Here is a 16932-nt window from a genome sequence, read left to right as displayed (position 1 = left end):
AATGTCTGAACAGCCCTGGGATAAGGGCTGGGTTTAGAAATGGGACACACATTTTTGGGCAAATGGTGAGCTTTTTATTGTTTCTGGCCCAGTGATTCCTGGTGTTGCTGTGGTCCAGGCTCACCACAGGAGGGAAGCCTCCCCTCCAGTAAACCCAGTATCCGCTGGTCTCCCAGTAAGCCCAATCTCCTGATGGCAAGGACCCTCCCCTGGGACGCACGGTCCTCCTGGGGCGGTCCCTGATGGCAAGGAGGCGCCTGGGCCTCCGTCCTGCCCACACACTAACAGGTTTGGGGTGCTCCCCCCGGGTGAATTCCCTCTTCCCCTTCCCTGTGGGAAAGGACACGGCTGGGACTCGCCCCCCAGCAGCCTGGGGAGGAATTTGGGCCGGGGCAGCCTCCGGCCTTGCCAAGTTTTGTCTCTTCTCTCCGCAGCCTGGACGAGAGGGGCCCGGTGATGCCGGCCCGGGTGCGGGCCTGAAGCTTTCCACCAGGTGGCACCACAGGACCTGGGCTTCCCCTCCCCGCAGGGCCCTGGCTGGTGGGGAAGGGGCTGCGTGGCATTGCTCCTTTTTTTTTGGTGAGACACCAGGGGGAAAACAGTCCCACAGCTTCTGTAACAAAGCCAAAAGAAACCCCAGAGAGCAGGGAACAGCGACCAGAACATAGCTGGCCCCAGAGAGCTGTCTTCTCCTACGGGTCCGGCACAGCCCCGGGTTTTTATTTGATACACATCATCCCAAGGCAGAGTTTGTTTGCTTGTGATCCTGCTCAGGAGTATCCTACATGGGTGGTAAACCGGGTCCTGCACAGCTCTGGGGCTTCCCAGGGTGGGTGCCCACCTGGCCACGCGTGGCACCCAGCCGAAGGGTGGGCAGGGGTCTGTGGGGCACAGAGCAGCAAATCGTGTGTCAACCCCACGCACCCCAAATCTGTGGCCTTGTGCTCCCAAAAGGAGAAAAGGGAAATCTCCCAGCATCTGTGTCCCTCTGCAAACATTCAAACACGGGGTCAAAGAAAATAACGGGGCCGATGCAGAATTTCTGCAGGCTCTGACAAGGTGCAGCACCGCAGGCTGCAGTTCTGGCAATGGTAAGCATTCGGCTGACCAGCCCTGCGAGGGTCGTGCATCCCTGTTCCTGGAGAACTGGATAAGAAGTGGCCCTTTTAGACAGTGCTTTTTTATTTATTACCATTCTTCATTATTTTATTTTATTTTATTTTATTTTATTTTATTTTATTTTATTTATTTTACTTTACTTTACTTTACTTTACTTTACTTTATTTTTATGGTGTACATCAAGGCCTAAGCCCCAGCACCCAGCTCGCCGCGCAGGGGGAGCTGTTGCTCCGTGCAGGACAGGGATGCTGCCGCCGGCAGTTTCTTTGCTCTGGCAGACCTGGATTTCTGCTGAGCTGCAACTGAGCAGCGAAGGAAGGGGTGCAGACAACTGTGCACGGGGTACCGGCACAAGCACAGGTGTCCCCAAATCCCCACCCAAATTTACACTTGGTTTCAGCTGTGCTGTCACCGCTGTGCCCTAAGAGCTTCGTGCCAGCTTGGTGCCAGCTATGTGAGCCCGGCCTCGACAGCGGTGCGAGAGACCACGCATGGGGACAGACAGGCACAGCAATCCTGCTGGAGACCTCCACCACCAACACCACGCACGTCCTCGCTCACTCTCCGCACCTTTCCTTTCCAGTCGGGCGATGCGTAGGCGCTCAGAGGAGGCTGGGGATCAGCCCTGCCTTTAAATAGCCCGGCCCAAAGCCTCTCTAAGCAGCTGGCTTTGTCAAGCAGCGATAAAACTGCCTTGCTGTCAGCTTCTGCCTCCAAACATTTACCAGACGAACTCTCCTCCTCCTCACCAAGCGAAGGAGGAAGGCAATTCCCATCCCACAGGGAACGCACCACTGCCACCCACCCGCCAAGCCCAGCAGCCCAGGCCAGTGCTGAACATGGGCACCCGCTGAGTTTTCCCAGCGTTGATGGAACAGTTCAACTGGGAAGCCAACAGGGCATGAGATTGTGCTTAAATGCTTTGCCGGTTTGGGGCTCGGAATTATTAATAATCATCATTAATCTCCGCCTTGTACAAGTCAGCCTGCACACCTCGTCTCATTTAAGCTATTTAAGCGGATGGTTTGTTTACTGCAACCATCTCTGGGCCACCATGGCAGCACAAACAGCCCGAGAATTAGCAGTTACAGGTTATTAATGTTGTATGGCAATGCTCAATGACAAAGAAGCGATGCAAGTCTACTGGTCTTCAAAGGAAAACCTCACATAACCCCCATACCAAACCTGAGTGCTTCCAGCTTGCAGCCCAGAGTATGAATATTGCAGATATTACACAGCTTCGTATGCTATTTGTTAAATATTTAAGATCAGAGAAGAGATTTTAGCCTAAATGGCTGCATGAAGTTGCAGCGTTAGAGACTTGCAAAACTATAGCAGGAAGACACAGATGAACAGGGGTTTGCTTTTGTGTAGGGGCAGGAATCGCTTCCCAAAAAACCCTGAGGCAGGTCCCAGCCCACCCCACCTGGGATAGGAAGGGATGGAGGAAGGAAGAGGTGTCAAGGGCACAGGAGTCCTGGTGGGCCTGCAAAACCCGGTATTCTGTGGCATCATCCATGTTTAAATGAATGCTTATTGTGTGCAGAAGATGGTTATAGACTGTTTTTTTAAGACATCACCAGTGTGCATACAGGAAGCTGGATAGTTATTTGTCCCATCCACGCTTCTCACTGTCTCTCTGGCCAACACAGTCCCTTGTTTTTTCCTAGGAAAGCCGGGCAGGGGCTGCCCCAGAGAAGAGCTGCAGGATGGAGCCAAACCTTCAGGTTGTACCTGACAGTGGCTGGAGCCACATCCTCTGACACATTATAAAGAGGGGTCTCACCCCAGGACCTGTGGGGCGCGTTCGCAGCCTCCCCTCCCCTCTCCTTGGGGTTTCAGGTGCGATGGATCCTGCCAACACCCAGGGGATTTTCACACGTGCTCAGGAGCAGGGAGGAAAAGCAAATTCTGCCTGGCAACCCCATATGTTTTCGTCTTTCCCATCCGTAGCACCGGTGCCTCGGGGCTGGCACTGCGGCTTGGCTGGCAAGAGGGAAAAGGTGGCTTTGGGTCCCCCCAAAATCCAGGTGTGGGGCTGAAACCCAGCTGCAGCCGGCCCTGGGCTCTGGCTGGAGCTGCCACCCAGCCGCCTTGGGCTGTTTTCCTCCTGTAGGCACCTTTGGGCCCTGGCAGTAATCTCAAAGCATCTGCTCCGAATCATCGAGGATTACAGGAATTTAAAAAAAAAAAAAAAAAAAGGAAAAAAAAAAAAAGAAACAATTAGGGGCCTGGGTTCCTACAAGCACAAATCCGTTTAACCCTAATCCCATGGGGGACAGGGCTGCTGCCCCTTCCCAAAAGGTAAAGGGACAGTCCCCACTCTGCCTTTTTTCTTTTTTTTTTTTTTGGTGAACTCCAGCACCGTCTCCTCTCAGCCCTTATGTACTCGTTTTTACCTGCTGATGCTTCCCGCTCACTGTCGTGTCTCGCCACATGTCCCATCACGGCCACCTTCGTGGGCTTTAGGAGGCTCTGCACCCAGCTTGGGCTGGGGTGGCTGGCACTTCACTGGCAATTCGGTGTGGAAATGCTCTGAGATACAGCAGAGAAAAACTGGGTATTTCTTCAGAGCAAGGTCAGAAACCACAAATTCATTAGGAGGATCTCTCCTTCCCTTTGGAAGGCACTCCTATTTCTTTCAGTGCTGTTAGGCTTTCCTCTAGCTAGTTAAATCTTTCACCTGCAGCCCTAAATCCCTTAAAATTTAAATACATCACCCATGGAGTATGTCTAATGTGAGTGGCACACTCCACGGAAAACGTGCTTTAATCAATGCTCGATCTTTCCCATGCACGGTGGCCTTTGTCTGTGTTTGCTTGTGTATTTTTCATCAAGAAGATCAAATACATTTTCATCAGATCAAATACAATTACTGCTTTATTTTTTAATAAATGAGGGAAACAATCTTTAATTATCATTCAGCTATTCATGGGGGTTATACAATTCTAAAAGATGGGTGGTTGTCACAGCAGGAGATAAATAAAGCTTTGTTAGTTTGACTTCTTTTGCATGGTGCACAAATGGCAATCACAGCAGAGCTTCCAGACAGGTGATGCTGCAACAATTAGCACAGTTTGACCCATTAGGACGTAACTGTGTGTGTCTGTGAGCTAAACAAGATCTCATGGTGCTGAACATGAGCACCACGCTCAGTTACGCTGACTCAAGATGCTGCGGTTGGTAGAAGTCTCCATGATTCAAAGGGAGGTTCGTGGGACAGAAATCCTCCTGTGTCTCAGAAAGTCCCTAACCAAGGGGCAGCATCGTACTACTGTGATGTTTTTTCTGCATTTTCCTGGTGTTTCCTTTTGCTGCTGTCAGGTCAGACCCACCTCCGAGCTCCGTACAGTCAGGGCAGGCAGGGATGTGAAGAATGGGTGTGTAGCCTTAGCAGAGTCATCCATGTGGCAGAGCAGGTTAGTGTCAGCTCTTTTTGAGAGCATGGGAGGGAATTAGATATTTTTTTTAATCTAATCTGTAAAATATTCTAAGTTATAAAACTTTCTCTCACCTTTTAAATGCTTATTTTCTTAAGTCACAGGAAAGAGATACAACCTTTCTGTCTTTATATTGTCTCCAAATTCCCGTGTCATCTCTAGTTTTACAGAGATGGAAGAGCGATTCATTTCTCTTGCATCAGATCTACCCCATATTCTCTTCATTGGAAGACCTTCTGTCTTTGTCATACAGCATTTGACCACTGGCAGCGTCACCAGAAGTTCTGTGGGATTTAGCTCTTAAATCTTTGATCTTGGTTCATCTCACAGCACAAGAATGGAAAAGGGAGATTTATTACAAAAACTGATTATGAAGGATTTTCAATTTCCAGCAGCGTAGTAAAACTGCCAAACCGATGTGTCAGGGTGAGCTGGGGCTTCTCTCACATCTGGCACTCAGAAGTTTTGGTTCATCCTGTAATACCCCTCATCTCCCATTTCCCTGCTAAGACAGGGTTTTTGTCATGGACGTGCCCTAGAAGCCTCACAGCTCGTTGATACCCTGGTGTTTTGGGAAAGCCAGGTAAGGGCTGGCCGTTAGGAAGATGAACTGAAGAAATTGGGCAGCACAGGTGCTATCCTGTGAGATTCTGAGCTCCTTCAGCTCCTATTGTTAGACCATGTGTTCAGCACACCACAAGCATTAGGTATACATTAAAAGGAAGGGAGAAGGGGAGAGAAACCCTTGCAGTGCTTATATACTTGGAATTTTTCTACAAACCTCTATATGAAACAATATATATAAACTTTTATATATCTCTGTAGTTTGTACAGTCTTGCCAAAGCTATGTCCCCTTGAATGTCTCCACAGGTGTGCACTGCTTCCATCATTCACAAAGACATCAGCAGCTGAAAATATTCTCAAACTTCTGCTTGACATCTAACTTTCATTTGACTTCCATACCTCTCGGACTGAGAAATCTGGGTCAACAACCTTTTTTGTTGACACAGCTAAAGACCTACCTGTTTTGACACCCAGTGTGTGACAGGCTCCTTGCAGCTCCTGTAGGGAAGCTGCTGCCCACTTCACCCAGCTCCAGGGAAAGGAGATGTTCTCTGGCTTTTCTTAACACTTGGCAGCCCACAGCCTCTTTCTGGCATGGTGAAGTAGAATTGCAAGAGTGGAAAAAGATTTCTCATAGGCTCTGTTATGCATCTTGTTATCAAGTTTAATGTCCAGCTGATTAACCACTTGAAAATTGTGGTTTCACGTTGTTCTATCAAGGATTTGACCTAATGGCCATTAAAGTCAACAGGAATCTCTCTGCTACTCTTAAGAGTGCTTGGATCCAGCATGAACTGATAGCAAGATTCAATGCTCAGCAGCTCGTGCTGAAGGAAATACCATCTATTTATGCTACAAATAAGTATTACCCTTCTATTAAATAAGTAAGTGAAACAGTTCATTGATGACACCCACTTTGCAGTGTCACCAAGGGGTCAGTCTGCTCCATAGCTGTTGGTGGCTTCTGATGCAGTACTGGTGCTCCCAGACACTCATGAGCTGCTCTGAGCCTTGTCCCCGTGGCTTTGCTGGAGACATAAAACGCAAACGGGATCAGCAATGCCGGGGTGAGCGCCTGGGCCAGGGCACTGGGGGCTCCCTGAGCTCTCAGACGTCTGCACTTGGAAGGTGAAACTTAAGAGACCTTGTAATGGTTGAGTCAGCCCAGTAACACAAACAAAACTGAACAGAAAAAAATGTATCCGTGTATGTACAGTGACATATAGAGGTGACATGTGAACAGCGAGTTCCAGTGCCTGGAAGGCCAGGAGAGCCTCGGCAAGGTGACTTCTTCCTAACAAAGCACAGGAAATTGTTCAGAGTAATAAAGATAACAAATGAAAGCAGTTGCTGCAGCCCTGTTCAGAACAGCCTTTCTCCCGTCGCCCTGTCTCACACAATGCGGAGGTGACCCTGCAACCCCCCGATGCTTCTTGGCACAAAAGGCCCGCCGACTCCAACAGGACCACTGGGGACGCCGGGGACTGCTGCTCGTGAAGGTTACACGTTGCAGGATCAGGGCTGCACGCGGTGACAGCTCGGTCCCACTTCCACAGTGCAGGAGAGCAGAAAAAAAAAAAAGGCATTTTTGATGAAATAGTTGAAGCAGTGGGGATTTACTGAAACAGTGTTACGCTGTCCATACAGCTTGCTCAGTTTGCTGTTGCTAGCAATTCAGATATTGTCCGAGCTGTCCTGCTCATCAGTGCATGAACTCTGAAAACACTTAGCCACTACCAGCTCTGTGCATTATTTCAGCTGGAAGAACCATGGTTGGTAAAGCAACGATGATGGATCTAAACGATAATAAAGTCTCCCTGTTGAAAATTTAAAGTGCTATACAACTATTTTTAGTGACCTCTCCAGCTGAGATAATGCAGAAAGCTAACTAGATGTGAACATCCATCTTAGGTGAATTGATTCTTGCAGTTTGCAAACCAAGGTGAATTGTAGGAGGTTAATGCTCATACTCCAATACAAGAGATATCAGCTATATAAAAAGGCGTATACTGCACATGTAAAGAAATAACCTATTAAATATCTAATGTGGATGCAATGGTTTTTTTTCTCCTTTGTGCACATTTATTTCTGTAATGGGCATTTATTTTAGCCCGAACACTAAGAACTCCCTCGCTCATCTCCATCTTCTCCCTCTGTGTGTGTGTGCATGATGTGTGCAGACACAAGCAAGAGGGACTTTTGCCTTTTATTCAGGAAAGCAAAGGGTTCCTGGGTGCAGTGGCCTGACAGCACATCGAAAGAAAGGATTTAAATTTGATTTTCCAAAATAGAAAACATGAAAAAAGTTCTAAAGTGATTTTTTTCTCCATTCAAAGTTGTCCCAAACCTGAGTTATTTGGTCAGCATTTTCAAATTCAGGACCTTAAAATGAAGCAACTGTGTCCATATTTTGTAGCTTCTGGATGAAAAGAGCTGAGCACTGCCTTTGCAAAATGCGGCATGTATTCCAGGACTGCTACGGCAAGCTCGTTACTTCTCAGAGCTCGTTTACCTCAGAAGGGCTCCACGTCCAGCAGCTCGGCCTGCTCCCCCTCCCCTCCCAACCCTCAGATGACAATTAGCAACATCAATAAGTAATAGAACAAATACTTGTCTCGAAAAAAACAAGCCACAGACAGAGCAGCTCTTTCGCTTTTGCTCTTGGGCTGCATTATAAACCTTAATTTTTTATATTTCATCTGTTTAAAGCCCCACTCCTACACTCTGTTTTGAGATGACACCCTTAGAAGTCAACGGGTGGTGAAGGCTTAGGACGGGTGAAAGGCAAGACCTGAAGCTGCAGGGACCAAGGGTGGAGAGCCAAATGTATCGAGCCCCACGCACACCAAGGATGCCACTGTAAGGAAGATTTTCAGGTGAATTCTTATGACTCCATTTAGCAAAGAGCTTTTGGAAAGGAGAAAGGAGCCTATTGTTGACCTCTTGGCTCCTGGAGACAGTAAGTTTCCAACAGAAGCAAGGCCAGAAGAAAGTGGCAGGGACCAGCTAAAATATCGCAATAGGAATTTTTATTAGCATTACATAGCAATAAAATGAAATATTATTTATTACTGGGAACAACAGCTTAAAGAAGTTGGAAAGAGATGAGCAGATCGGTGGAGGAGCCATGAACTATGTGCTGACAAGTAGCAGTGTGATTCTGGTATTGCTTCGAGAGCCTCTCCCCGCAGGAGACACCCCACCACTAACACCCTGAAGTACTTCTGACCCACGAGTGACCTGCCAAACAAATCTGCTGGGAAATACTCCAGCTAAACAATCAAACTGGTTAGCATCGCTGTTTCAACACTCGAGGATGTCAAGGGATAAAGAAGACCGCGGGAAGAGAGGGAACAATACTCACAGAAGCTCAACTCTGGCCTCGGGAGTCTCACCTACCCCTGCAGTCAATAGACAGAGGCAAGCTCTCGCAGGCGGGGAACTTGATTAGAGAGCTGATCTCGGTTAAAGCCTCCTGGGTCTTCTCACCGCTGGGGATGGAGGGGGAGGAGGCTGGGATTGTCCCTCGGGCAACGGAGCCAGATTGACGGAGCTGGATTACCGCACCCGTGTGGGATTAGGTGTGCGGAGTCACCTACCCAGGCAAGGCCTCGCCCCTACTGATCGTGCCATGAATCTGAGGAGATCGGCCTCCTCCACGTCAGCATTAGGGACATCTCTCTGTCCCCACAGCGGCTGCCGGCCTTTGTGGAGAAGCAGAGGGCACAAAGCGCACGGGGAAGTGATTGCGAGCCAAGGTAATTTTGAAGAATGACCCACAAAGCCTTCAAATTGACTTAAAAACCCTGCCTGGCCCGCAGAGCGGTTTCCAATACAAGAGTCCTGATAGAGATGTTTACGGGAAGGCTTGTTGTTTTTTTTTTCAACTTACAGACGCAGCAATTTGCTCCCAGAAGAGCAATTCCATGTCCTTGTATTTCTTTGAAGTGTCTGAAAACACAGTAGCCGTGCGTCCCTATGTGTGGCTGGCTTCACTGCACATTTAATGGGGAATTATCCTCCAATACAGTGTTCCAGAAGAAGGGCTGTCATTCTGGCCTTGATACCTTGGTATTGCAGCTATGTGGTCTGAAAGCATTTCAAGAATTGCTTCTGCAGAAGCACATGGGTTTCAATAGGTAGCCCAAACAGGCAAAATTAGGAGAAATTGGATGTCTTTGTTCTGAGTGGAGCCACTAATGGTCATTGAAAGCAAAAGTTTTCCAGCCAAAAGAAAAACCATGTCCTGCTCTCCCATTGTAGAGTTCTCCATTGCAGCCAGTGGGTCTTGCAAAAGAGAAGGTGGTGCTGGCACAAAACCCCACTTGTCCTAGTGAAGCCCCAAACCATGTGCATCACAGGCCATGTATCTCCTGCAGGACTCGATCGGAAATCTGCATTCAGCGATGTGAAGTTTTCCAAGGGGCTGAACTTCTGAAGCTGCTGAAGATAAGATGTGGGCAATCAGAGCAAACGTGTGCTCCCTTTCTGCTCCTGCCACTGGATTATGACAACCTCTTTTGCTGCAGAGCCCCTCCTGTTTGCTCTTTGGACACTGCCACCTGTTTGGGGGGTAAGAGGGCTGAATAGAGTGGAGCAGGCCATCCCTGCCAGTGGGAAGTACCGCCAGGACGCGGCATTTAACAGCACAGACGTGGTGCCTGGTCCGTGATGTGTCTCTACGGTGACTACACTGAGATAAAACCCTGCCAGAGGTTTTCCAAGCAGGAGTCTGTGCTGGCTGAAAGCGTGTTCGGGCAGAGAGACCACCCCGTGGTGCACCAAGGGGCTGCGAGGAGAGGTTGGGGGGTGACTGGCACCATTTTGAGACTTCCTGGGAGAGAAGCAGCCCAAGAGAGGTGGGCTGAGGCCCCAGGGCTGACCCCAAGGAGGGTGGCACCAGGTCCTCCTCTGCGGGGTGTGAGGGGACAAGGCATGAAGCACGTAGGGTTGTGGTGCCACCATGCCTCTGCCCAGCCTCCAGAAGGAGACAGAGGGAACAAAAACGTAGGTTTGCTTTTGTGATGTTTGAAGCTGGAAACTGCCCTCCAAACCGTATTTCTTGGAAGGAAGGTGTGTGCCAGAAGGGTCTGTGCTGCAGTTCAGAAGGTAGCAGGGTTAAAATGGTCTGCTGAGGGAATTTCTACATTTTGGGGGGGCTTGGACTGAATGTAGAAAATGATGAAGGGAGGGGAGCCATTCCCAGGACTTTTGCTGGGAGTCTTGCAGCCTGTCCTGAAAGAGAAGGAAACAAAACTCCAAGGGCTTTATCCGTCACCCCCATGTTGAGAATAGAGGACGAGAGAGTGCAAAGTGCTGTATCCCTCAGGGGATCTGACATGACTTGTTCCTTCCCTCTATTCCCAGCCAGGTCTCACCCCCCCTCTGGGGCGGGCACAGCAAGGTCAGCCCAAAATTGGGGCTCCTTGCAGAGAGGACGGGGAGAGAGCAGGCCCAGGCCATGCACGGTGCCCTTTGTGCCCTCCCACCCTCCACCCTCCCCTCCAGCAAAGGCGTTCAGATCTTCTGGAGGAGAAATAAATAACAAAAATATGAAAAAGCCAACGCAAAGCATTGCTGCGGGAGGCGTGCGGACATCGCCGGGGGGTGTTATGTGTTCTCTCACAGTATTGCCCCCGCATCAGCCAGGGGTAACTGGAGCTGAGATGGAGTCTGATCCTCCCGAGCCTTTAATTGGATGCATGAAAGGACCAAAACGCAACTGGCTCTCGTGCTTCCCCCACCACGAGCTGCACCAGCTCCTTGCCTCACCCAGCCTCCTTTCCAGCCTCTGGCACCGGCCGGCTCCCAGGCCAGCGGGCCAAATCCTTGCAGCCAAGCAGGGTGCTGGTGAGGGCCAAACATTGCACAGATCTCCACACACCCTCACTTTTTGCCTTGCCAAGGAAACACCACACTCAGGCGAGGGGCAGCCAGATCACCGAGGGACGTTGCGCGGCGGCACTGGTGCAAACCGGAGCGCGGCGCTGGGCGTGTGGGGAGCATCGCCGGGGCCAGGCAGCAGCTGGGGCACAGCTCCTGGCCCGCAAAGGCCTTCCCGAGGTCTCCATGGCCTTCCCGAAGCTCCTGCAGCCCCCAGCCCTCCCTCCATGCCTGCTTCCAAACAGCAGCAGCCCAGCAGCCCTCCTCTGGAGCTCCAGGCTGGTACAAAGCGCCCGGGCTAAGTGGGCCTTCTGTCCCCAGCTGCACCGGGGCCAGGCTCGCCCCAACCTGCGAGCCTTTTGCTTTCCTTTTTTTTTTTTTTTTTTTTTTTCCTCTTGCAAAATCAATTTGCGGACGGCTCACTCCTTTTTCCCCCTCGCAAACTTATTAGCTATTCAGCCCCGGCGAGCACTCGTAAGCATCCTTTGTCCCAGGGAGGGCTGGAGCCCCCTTCATTAGCAGTGATTACCCTGAGCAGTTTGACAGCCTCCCAGCCCGCTTACAAGACTTTCCCATTCAGCCCTGCCCGGGGCTGCCCCGTTTCTCAAAAGAAACGGAAATATTCAAACATTTCTCCCCCCCCCTCCCCAGCTGAATAGAGGAAAAGCTGTTTCTCTTCCCCGCCCTCCCCATTCACTTCACTTTTGATACAATATTTTCCTTCTTTGTTAAACCGGAGAGAGAGGGGTCAAGGCAGACTTTTTAGCGCCCCTTTGCCGAGCGTTTTGTTTAATGTAAATACAGGCTCCCCCTGCCTTGCCCCCGATGATGATTATTATGATTTTTAAAACAGCCCAGAGCTCGGGAGGGCGACGGCTGGGGCCGACCTTATTAAAAAAGAAAACGGCTAAAAAAAAAAAACGCCAGGAGAAGGGCATTCCCTCCCAGTGTGGGAAGGGAAAGGGGCAGAGGGGAAAACCAAACCCGATTTTTCCTCCGCGGGTCGCGGCGGAGAAGCCAAACGGCAGCGCTCCCAGCGCCCGAAGCCTCCGTCGAAATTCCGAATATGCGCCCTCCTTGCCCCAGTCCCATATATATATATATATATTTAGGTGAAAAAATCCCTCGTTCGTGTATTTGTCTGCCTCTGCACTTGTCTTTCCCAGACCTTTAATTCCTGAACGCTAAGCCCGCAAAGCCCGTGGAGAAATCTCGACCCGCTGCACCCGTCCCCGGGAAAGAAATGAGATAATAGGGCGCATTTTAGCACATTCCGTTCTCGGGGAAAAAAAAAAATCGTATTTTTTACTTTATTTTATTTTTTTCTTTGCCCAAAACTCTCCGGTGGAAAGTGCCGCCCGTCCACCAAAATCCGGCCCCAAACTGGGTGCCTGGGTCCGAGCACCCCAGAGCGGTGTGCTGGGGACAAACCGGGGGCTTTTAGAGTTTTTTTTTAGGGCCGACAGAGCCGGTGCCGGGCTGCAAGCAGGGCTCCGACCCCTCTCGCAGGTGGGGAAGCCCCATCTCTGCTCCCTCCCCAAAAAAATCGGGATTTACCGCACCCCAATTTGCCCTCTACCAGCCACCGCAAAGAAATCCAGCCGGGGCACCAGCTCCTGGAAAACAACCCTAAAAAAAAACCCACCTCGCAAACCTCGGAGAAGCTGCAGCAGCCCCGGACCCATCAATCGGCTTAGAGGGGAGGCAGCTCCCTGGGGACGGGGGTACCGGGGGGGGGAACAGCGCCGGGACCCGGCAGCCAAAAAAAGCACAGCTCAGGAGCTTTAAAGATCAACGTCAAATTGTATAAGAGAAAAGCCTTCTGCCGGGAGAAAAAGCTTAGCCCTGCTCCTCCGAGCCGCCGTTTGGTCTCCTCCAGGAAAATCGCTGCGAAACAAAGCGAGGGGGGAGGACGGAGGGGACAGCCCTGCCCCGGAGCCGGGCTGGGCTTTTTGGGGTCTCTCGCCCCCCATCCGGCCCTTCCCGGTAAGTCCCCGGCTTCCCTTTGCTTTTGCCGGCTCGGGGAGGAAACCTGGCTTTCCCTTAGCGTCCCCGGCTGGGCTGAACCCAGCTGCTTCTAGCCCTTTTTCCCCTTTTATTCCTACTTTTCCCCTTTTTCCTTTTTTTTTTTCCTTTTTTCTTTTTTTCCCTTTTTCTTTTTTTTTTTATTTTTTTTTTCATTTTTTATTTAATTATTATTATTTTTTCCCCGTCCCTACCCGGCAATTCACCACCGATAATCCCCAAAATCTCAACCCGCGGGAGACGAGAAACCGCGGCGATGCCTTTTCCTTCCCTTCCCTGGGCGCCCGCATCCTCCAGCAACCCCAGCCCCTTTCCCATCGCCTCTTCCCGACCCCCCCGGCCCCCCAGGCCCCCTGCCTTGCACGGACTTCACCCCCGGTGGCGAGCACCCGGCTATTTCGGTTCCTCCCGAGCTGATGCTGAAACGCTCGTGGCCTCCGAGATCTGCTCCGCATAAACCGGCGGGCTGGAGACCGACACCGTCATTTCAAAGCAGATCCGAGGGTCGTTCACCAAATATTTTATTATGGTTTTAGGCTGCTTCATACAGTTTCGTCCTGCACATGCTCTACAAGTCACCTGTGCACATAGAGAACAAGCCAAAAAATAATAATAATTAATAATAATAATAATAGAAAAAATCTACCATAGCAATCCCTTAAATAAGTAAATAAACATTATATATATATATATATATAAACCCTTTAAAGTAAAGCAAAACCCAACCAAAAGAACAGCGTCTTTTCACCATGAAGCACCCCCGCGGGATAAGCGCGGGCGCTCGGACATTTTGCAGCTTGGCATTCGTTTTTTTTTTTTTCTTATTTTTTTCTGAGTATTTTTTTTTTTTTTACGTTTTGTGATTGATTTACTTATTTATTTCTCTTTTCTTTTTTTTTTTTTTTTTTTTTTTTTTTTTTTAGGCATGAACTCTGCGACTCCTTCGGAATAAAGGCGACAAGGACTTTTGATCCCGTTTTTGTGTGTGTTTTTTTTTCTGAATGCAGTCCGCTGCGGGGCCGCGCTCCGCGCCCCCCCCACGGGATGGCACCGGGGTGGGGGGTGGGGGTGGGGATGGATGGAGCTCGACCTGCCGGCTTCGCCCCCCCCCCCCCCCCCCCCTCCCGGCTTTGTCGTGGATGTCGGCGTCAGATGTCACATTCACTGTCGCTGGATGTGATGGAGATGGCGGAGGTGGCCGCCTTGCTGGAGAGGCTGGCGGCGGGGCTGGAGGGGGCCCCCAGCGCCTCCCCGCCGCTCTCCTCCTCCGCTTGCAGCGAGCGCCCCGAGCCCTGCGCTAGCACCTGCTGCTGTAGCCTGCAAGGAAGGGGCACACACACAGCATCACCGCCCGGCCCCGCTCTCCCCAGGCCGCCCCAACCTCCAGTTCAACCCAGTTTCCCCAGTCCGGCGGCTCCGACCCCTCTCCGGCAGGGGTTGCGGGGACAGTGGGACCCCTCCCCGGGCTCCAAAACGTCGGGGGATCCGCTCCCCCCGCCGCTTGTGCCGCTGCCAGGCGTTGTGGGCAGCTATTTTGCTCTTTAAGGGAAGGGAAAAAATAGAAAAGAAAGAAAAAAGTGACCCGAGGCACGCTGCCGGGTGGCTCCGAGGCTTAGTGGGGAAGAGCAGGGAAATGGGGCCGGAGCGCCGGGGAAGGGCATTGCCGGCTCTGCCCCACGCAGCCCTGTGTGAAATTGGGCTCGGTATGGCCGGGGAAAACTTTGAAGGGGGCTTCTCCCCGCTCAGCAGCGGCGAAGGGCCCTTTTTCCTCCCTCCAGGTTCTGCTGGGGTCACGGCAGCATCCCCAGCCGGGGGGTCCCATCATTAAAAAAGAAAAAAAAAAGGAAACAGAAAAAAAAAAAAGGAAAATAAAGGAAAATAAAAGAAGAAAGGACCCCGTAGGGTTTCCCCCCTCTGCTCCTGCCTTAGCTCGCTGCTTTTCCCCGGGAGAAACTCCAGCATCACGGCGGGGCCCCCGGCGGAGAAGCGAGCCCGGGGGCTCGGGGCCGGGCGCCCCGACGGGGCGGGCAGCACCTACCTGTTCTTGGCGGCTGCCGCCCTGTCCCTTTGCCTGCGGTTTTTGAACCAGTTGCCCACCTGCGTGGGGGTAAGTCCCGTGGCCTGAGCCAGTTCCCGCTTTTTGCTGGGGTTGGGGTAAGGGTCCTGCAGGTACCACTCCCGCAGCAAATGCCTCGTCCGCTCCTTGAAGCAATGCGTCTTCTGCTCGCCGTCCCAGATGGTGCGGGGCAGGGGGAACTTCTTCCTCACCCGGTACTTGTCCACCGGCCCCAGGGGTCGCCCCCGCAGCTTCTCCGCCTCCTGGTAGTGAGCTTCCAGCCAGAGGGCTTGCAGCTTGGCGTGGGACTCCTTGGTGAACTTGTGGTTCTCCAGGATGTGGTAGAGCTCCCGGTAGTTCCCCGTGTGGAAGGCCACGATGGCCCGGGCTCTCAGCACCGACTCGTTCTTGTTGAGAGCCTCGCAAGCCGCGGGGGCCACGGGCAGGGACCAGAGGAAGCGCCCCAGGCGCTCGATGTCCCCGCTCTCCTCCAGGGTCTCGCATACCCCGGCCACCTGCTGCGGGCTGAAATTGAGGATGGGCAGCTGGAACATGGAGGCGGCGCCGGGCTCCGCTCCGCGCTCCGAGCACCCCGCCGCCCCCGGGCACCGGCCCCGCGGCGGGGAAGCGGCCGGCGGCGTCCCCCACCCCCCCCCCCGCCCCACCGAGGCCTCCCCTCGCCCCTCTGCTGCCTTCTCCCGAGCCGGCGGAGCTGCCCCGCTGCAAGGAGGGAGAGGAGATGGGCAGAGCTCGGCAGCTCCGGCGACTGGGGGGCGGTGGGTAGGGGAGAGGAGGAGGAGGATGGAGGAAGAGGGGGGAGGGAGGGAGGGAGGGAGGGAAGGAGGGCGCGGGGGGGGGGGGGAGGGATGGGAAAGAGGGGGAGAAAAAAAAAAAAGGGGAAAAAAAAGAAAAAGGTTAAAAAAAAAAAAAATAGAAAAGGCACAAGCAAAGCTCCACGCCGCCGCCGCGCTGCTGCGGGAGCGGCTGATTCGCTGCCGGGCCCGGGAGATTGGCTCCGGGTTTCCATGGCGGGGCTGCCACTCACGGCCCCGCGCTGCCAATCACCGGCAGCCCGGCCCCGGCGCCTCCTTCCCCGGCACCGACGGCAACCGGGGCCCCGGGCGGCCCGGCGAGGGTCCCCGTCCCGCTGCCCTGCTCCCCGACCCCGCTGCTCGGGTCCGCGACCCGGTGTCCGGGTCCCCATCCCTCTCCCTGTACTCCCCATTCTCCCCGTGTCCCCATCCCTCTCTCCCTATGTCCCCATCCCTCTCCCCATGTCCCCATCCCTCTCCCCGTGTCCCCATCCCTCTCCCCGTGTCCCCATCCCTCTCCCCGTGTCCCCATCCTTCTCCTCATGTCCCCATCCCTCTCCCCATGTCCCCATCCCTCTCCCCGTGTCCCCATCCCTCTCCCCGTGTCCCCATCCCTCTCCCCGTGTCCCCATCCTTCTCCTCATGTCCCCATCCCTCTCCCCATGTCCCCATCCCTCTCCCCGCGTCCCCATCCCTCTCCCCGTATCCTCATCCTTCTCCCTACATCCCCATCCCTCTCCCCATGTCCCCATCCCTCTCCCCATGTCCCCATCCCTCTCCCCGTGTCCCCATCCCTCCCCCTATATCCCTATCCCTCTCCCCGTGTCCCCATCCCTCTCCCTACATTCCCATCCCTCTCCCCGTGTCCCCATCCCTCTCCCTATATCCCCATCCCTCTCCCCATGTCCCCATCCCTCTCCCCGACCGCCCCGTCCCGCAGCCCCCATCCCACGCCGCCCTTCCCATCCCGACCGGTGGGAGAGGCTCAAAAGGGGTCTCCGGTGGGGACCCCCGGGGCTCGGGGCTCTGTGG

At 52.9% G+C, this 16932-nt stretch overlaps 1 protein-coding gene across 1 annotated transcript; it reads right to left on the bottom strand.

Moving 5' to 3' along the window:
* Positions 1 to 14155: 14155 nt before the first annotated feature.
* On the bottom strand, positions 14156 to 15891 carry SIX6 (SIX homeobox 6). The gene is made up of 2 exons (XM_040559027.1): positions 15071 to 15891; positions 14156 to 14349 (listed from the first exon to the last, which is right to left on the bottom strand). Exons 1-2 carry the CDS (start codon positions 15640 to 15642, stop codon positions 14181 to 14183), a joined length of 741 nt encoding a protein of 246 aa, XP_040414961.1. The 5' UTR covers positions 15643 to 15891; the 3' UTR covers positions 14156 to 14180.
* Between the last annotated feature and the right edge of the window lie 1041 nt (positions 15892 to 16932).

This window comes from Cygnus olor, chromosome 5, assembly GCF_009769625.2.
Source record: "Cygnus olor isolate bCygOlo1 chromosome 5, bCygOlo1.pri.v2, whole genome shotgun sequence".
NCBI classification, from domain to species: Eukaryota; Metazoa; Chordata; class Aves; order Anseriformes; family Anatidae; genus Cygnus; species Cygnus olor.
Note: the sequence above shows the minus strand (reverse complement) of the source record. Positions and strands in the feature narration are given on the sequence as shown.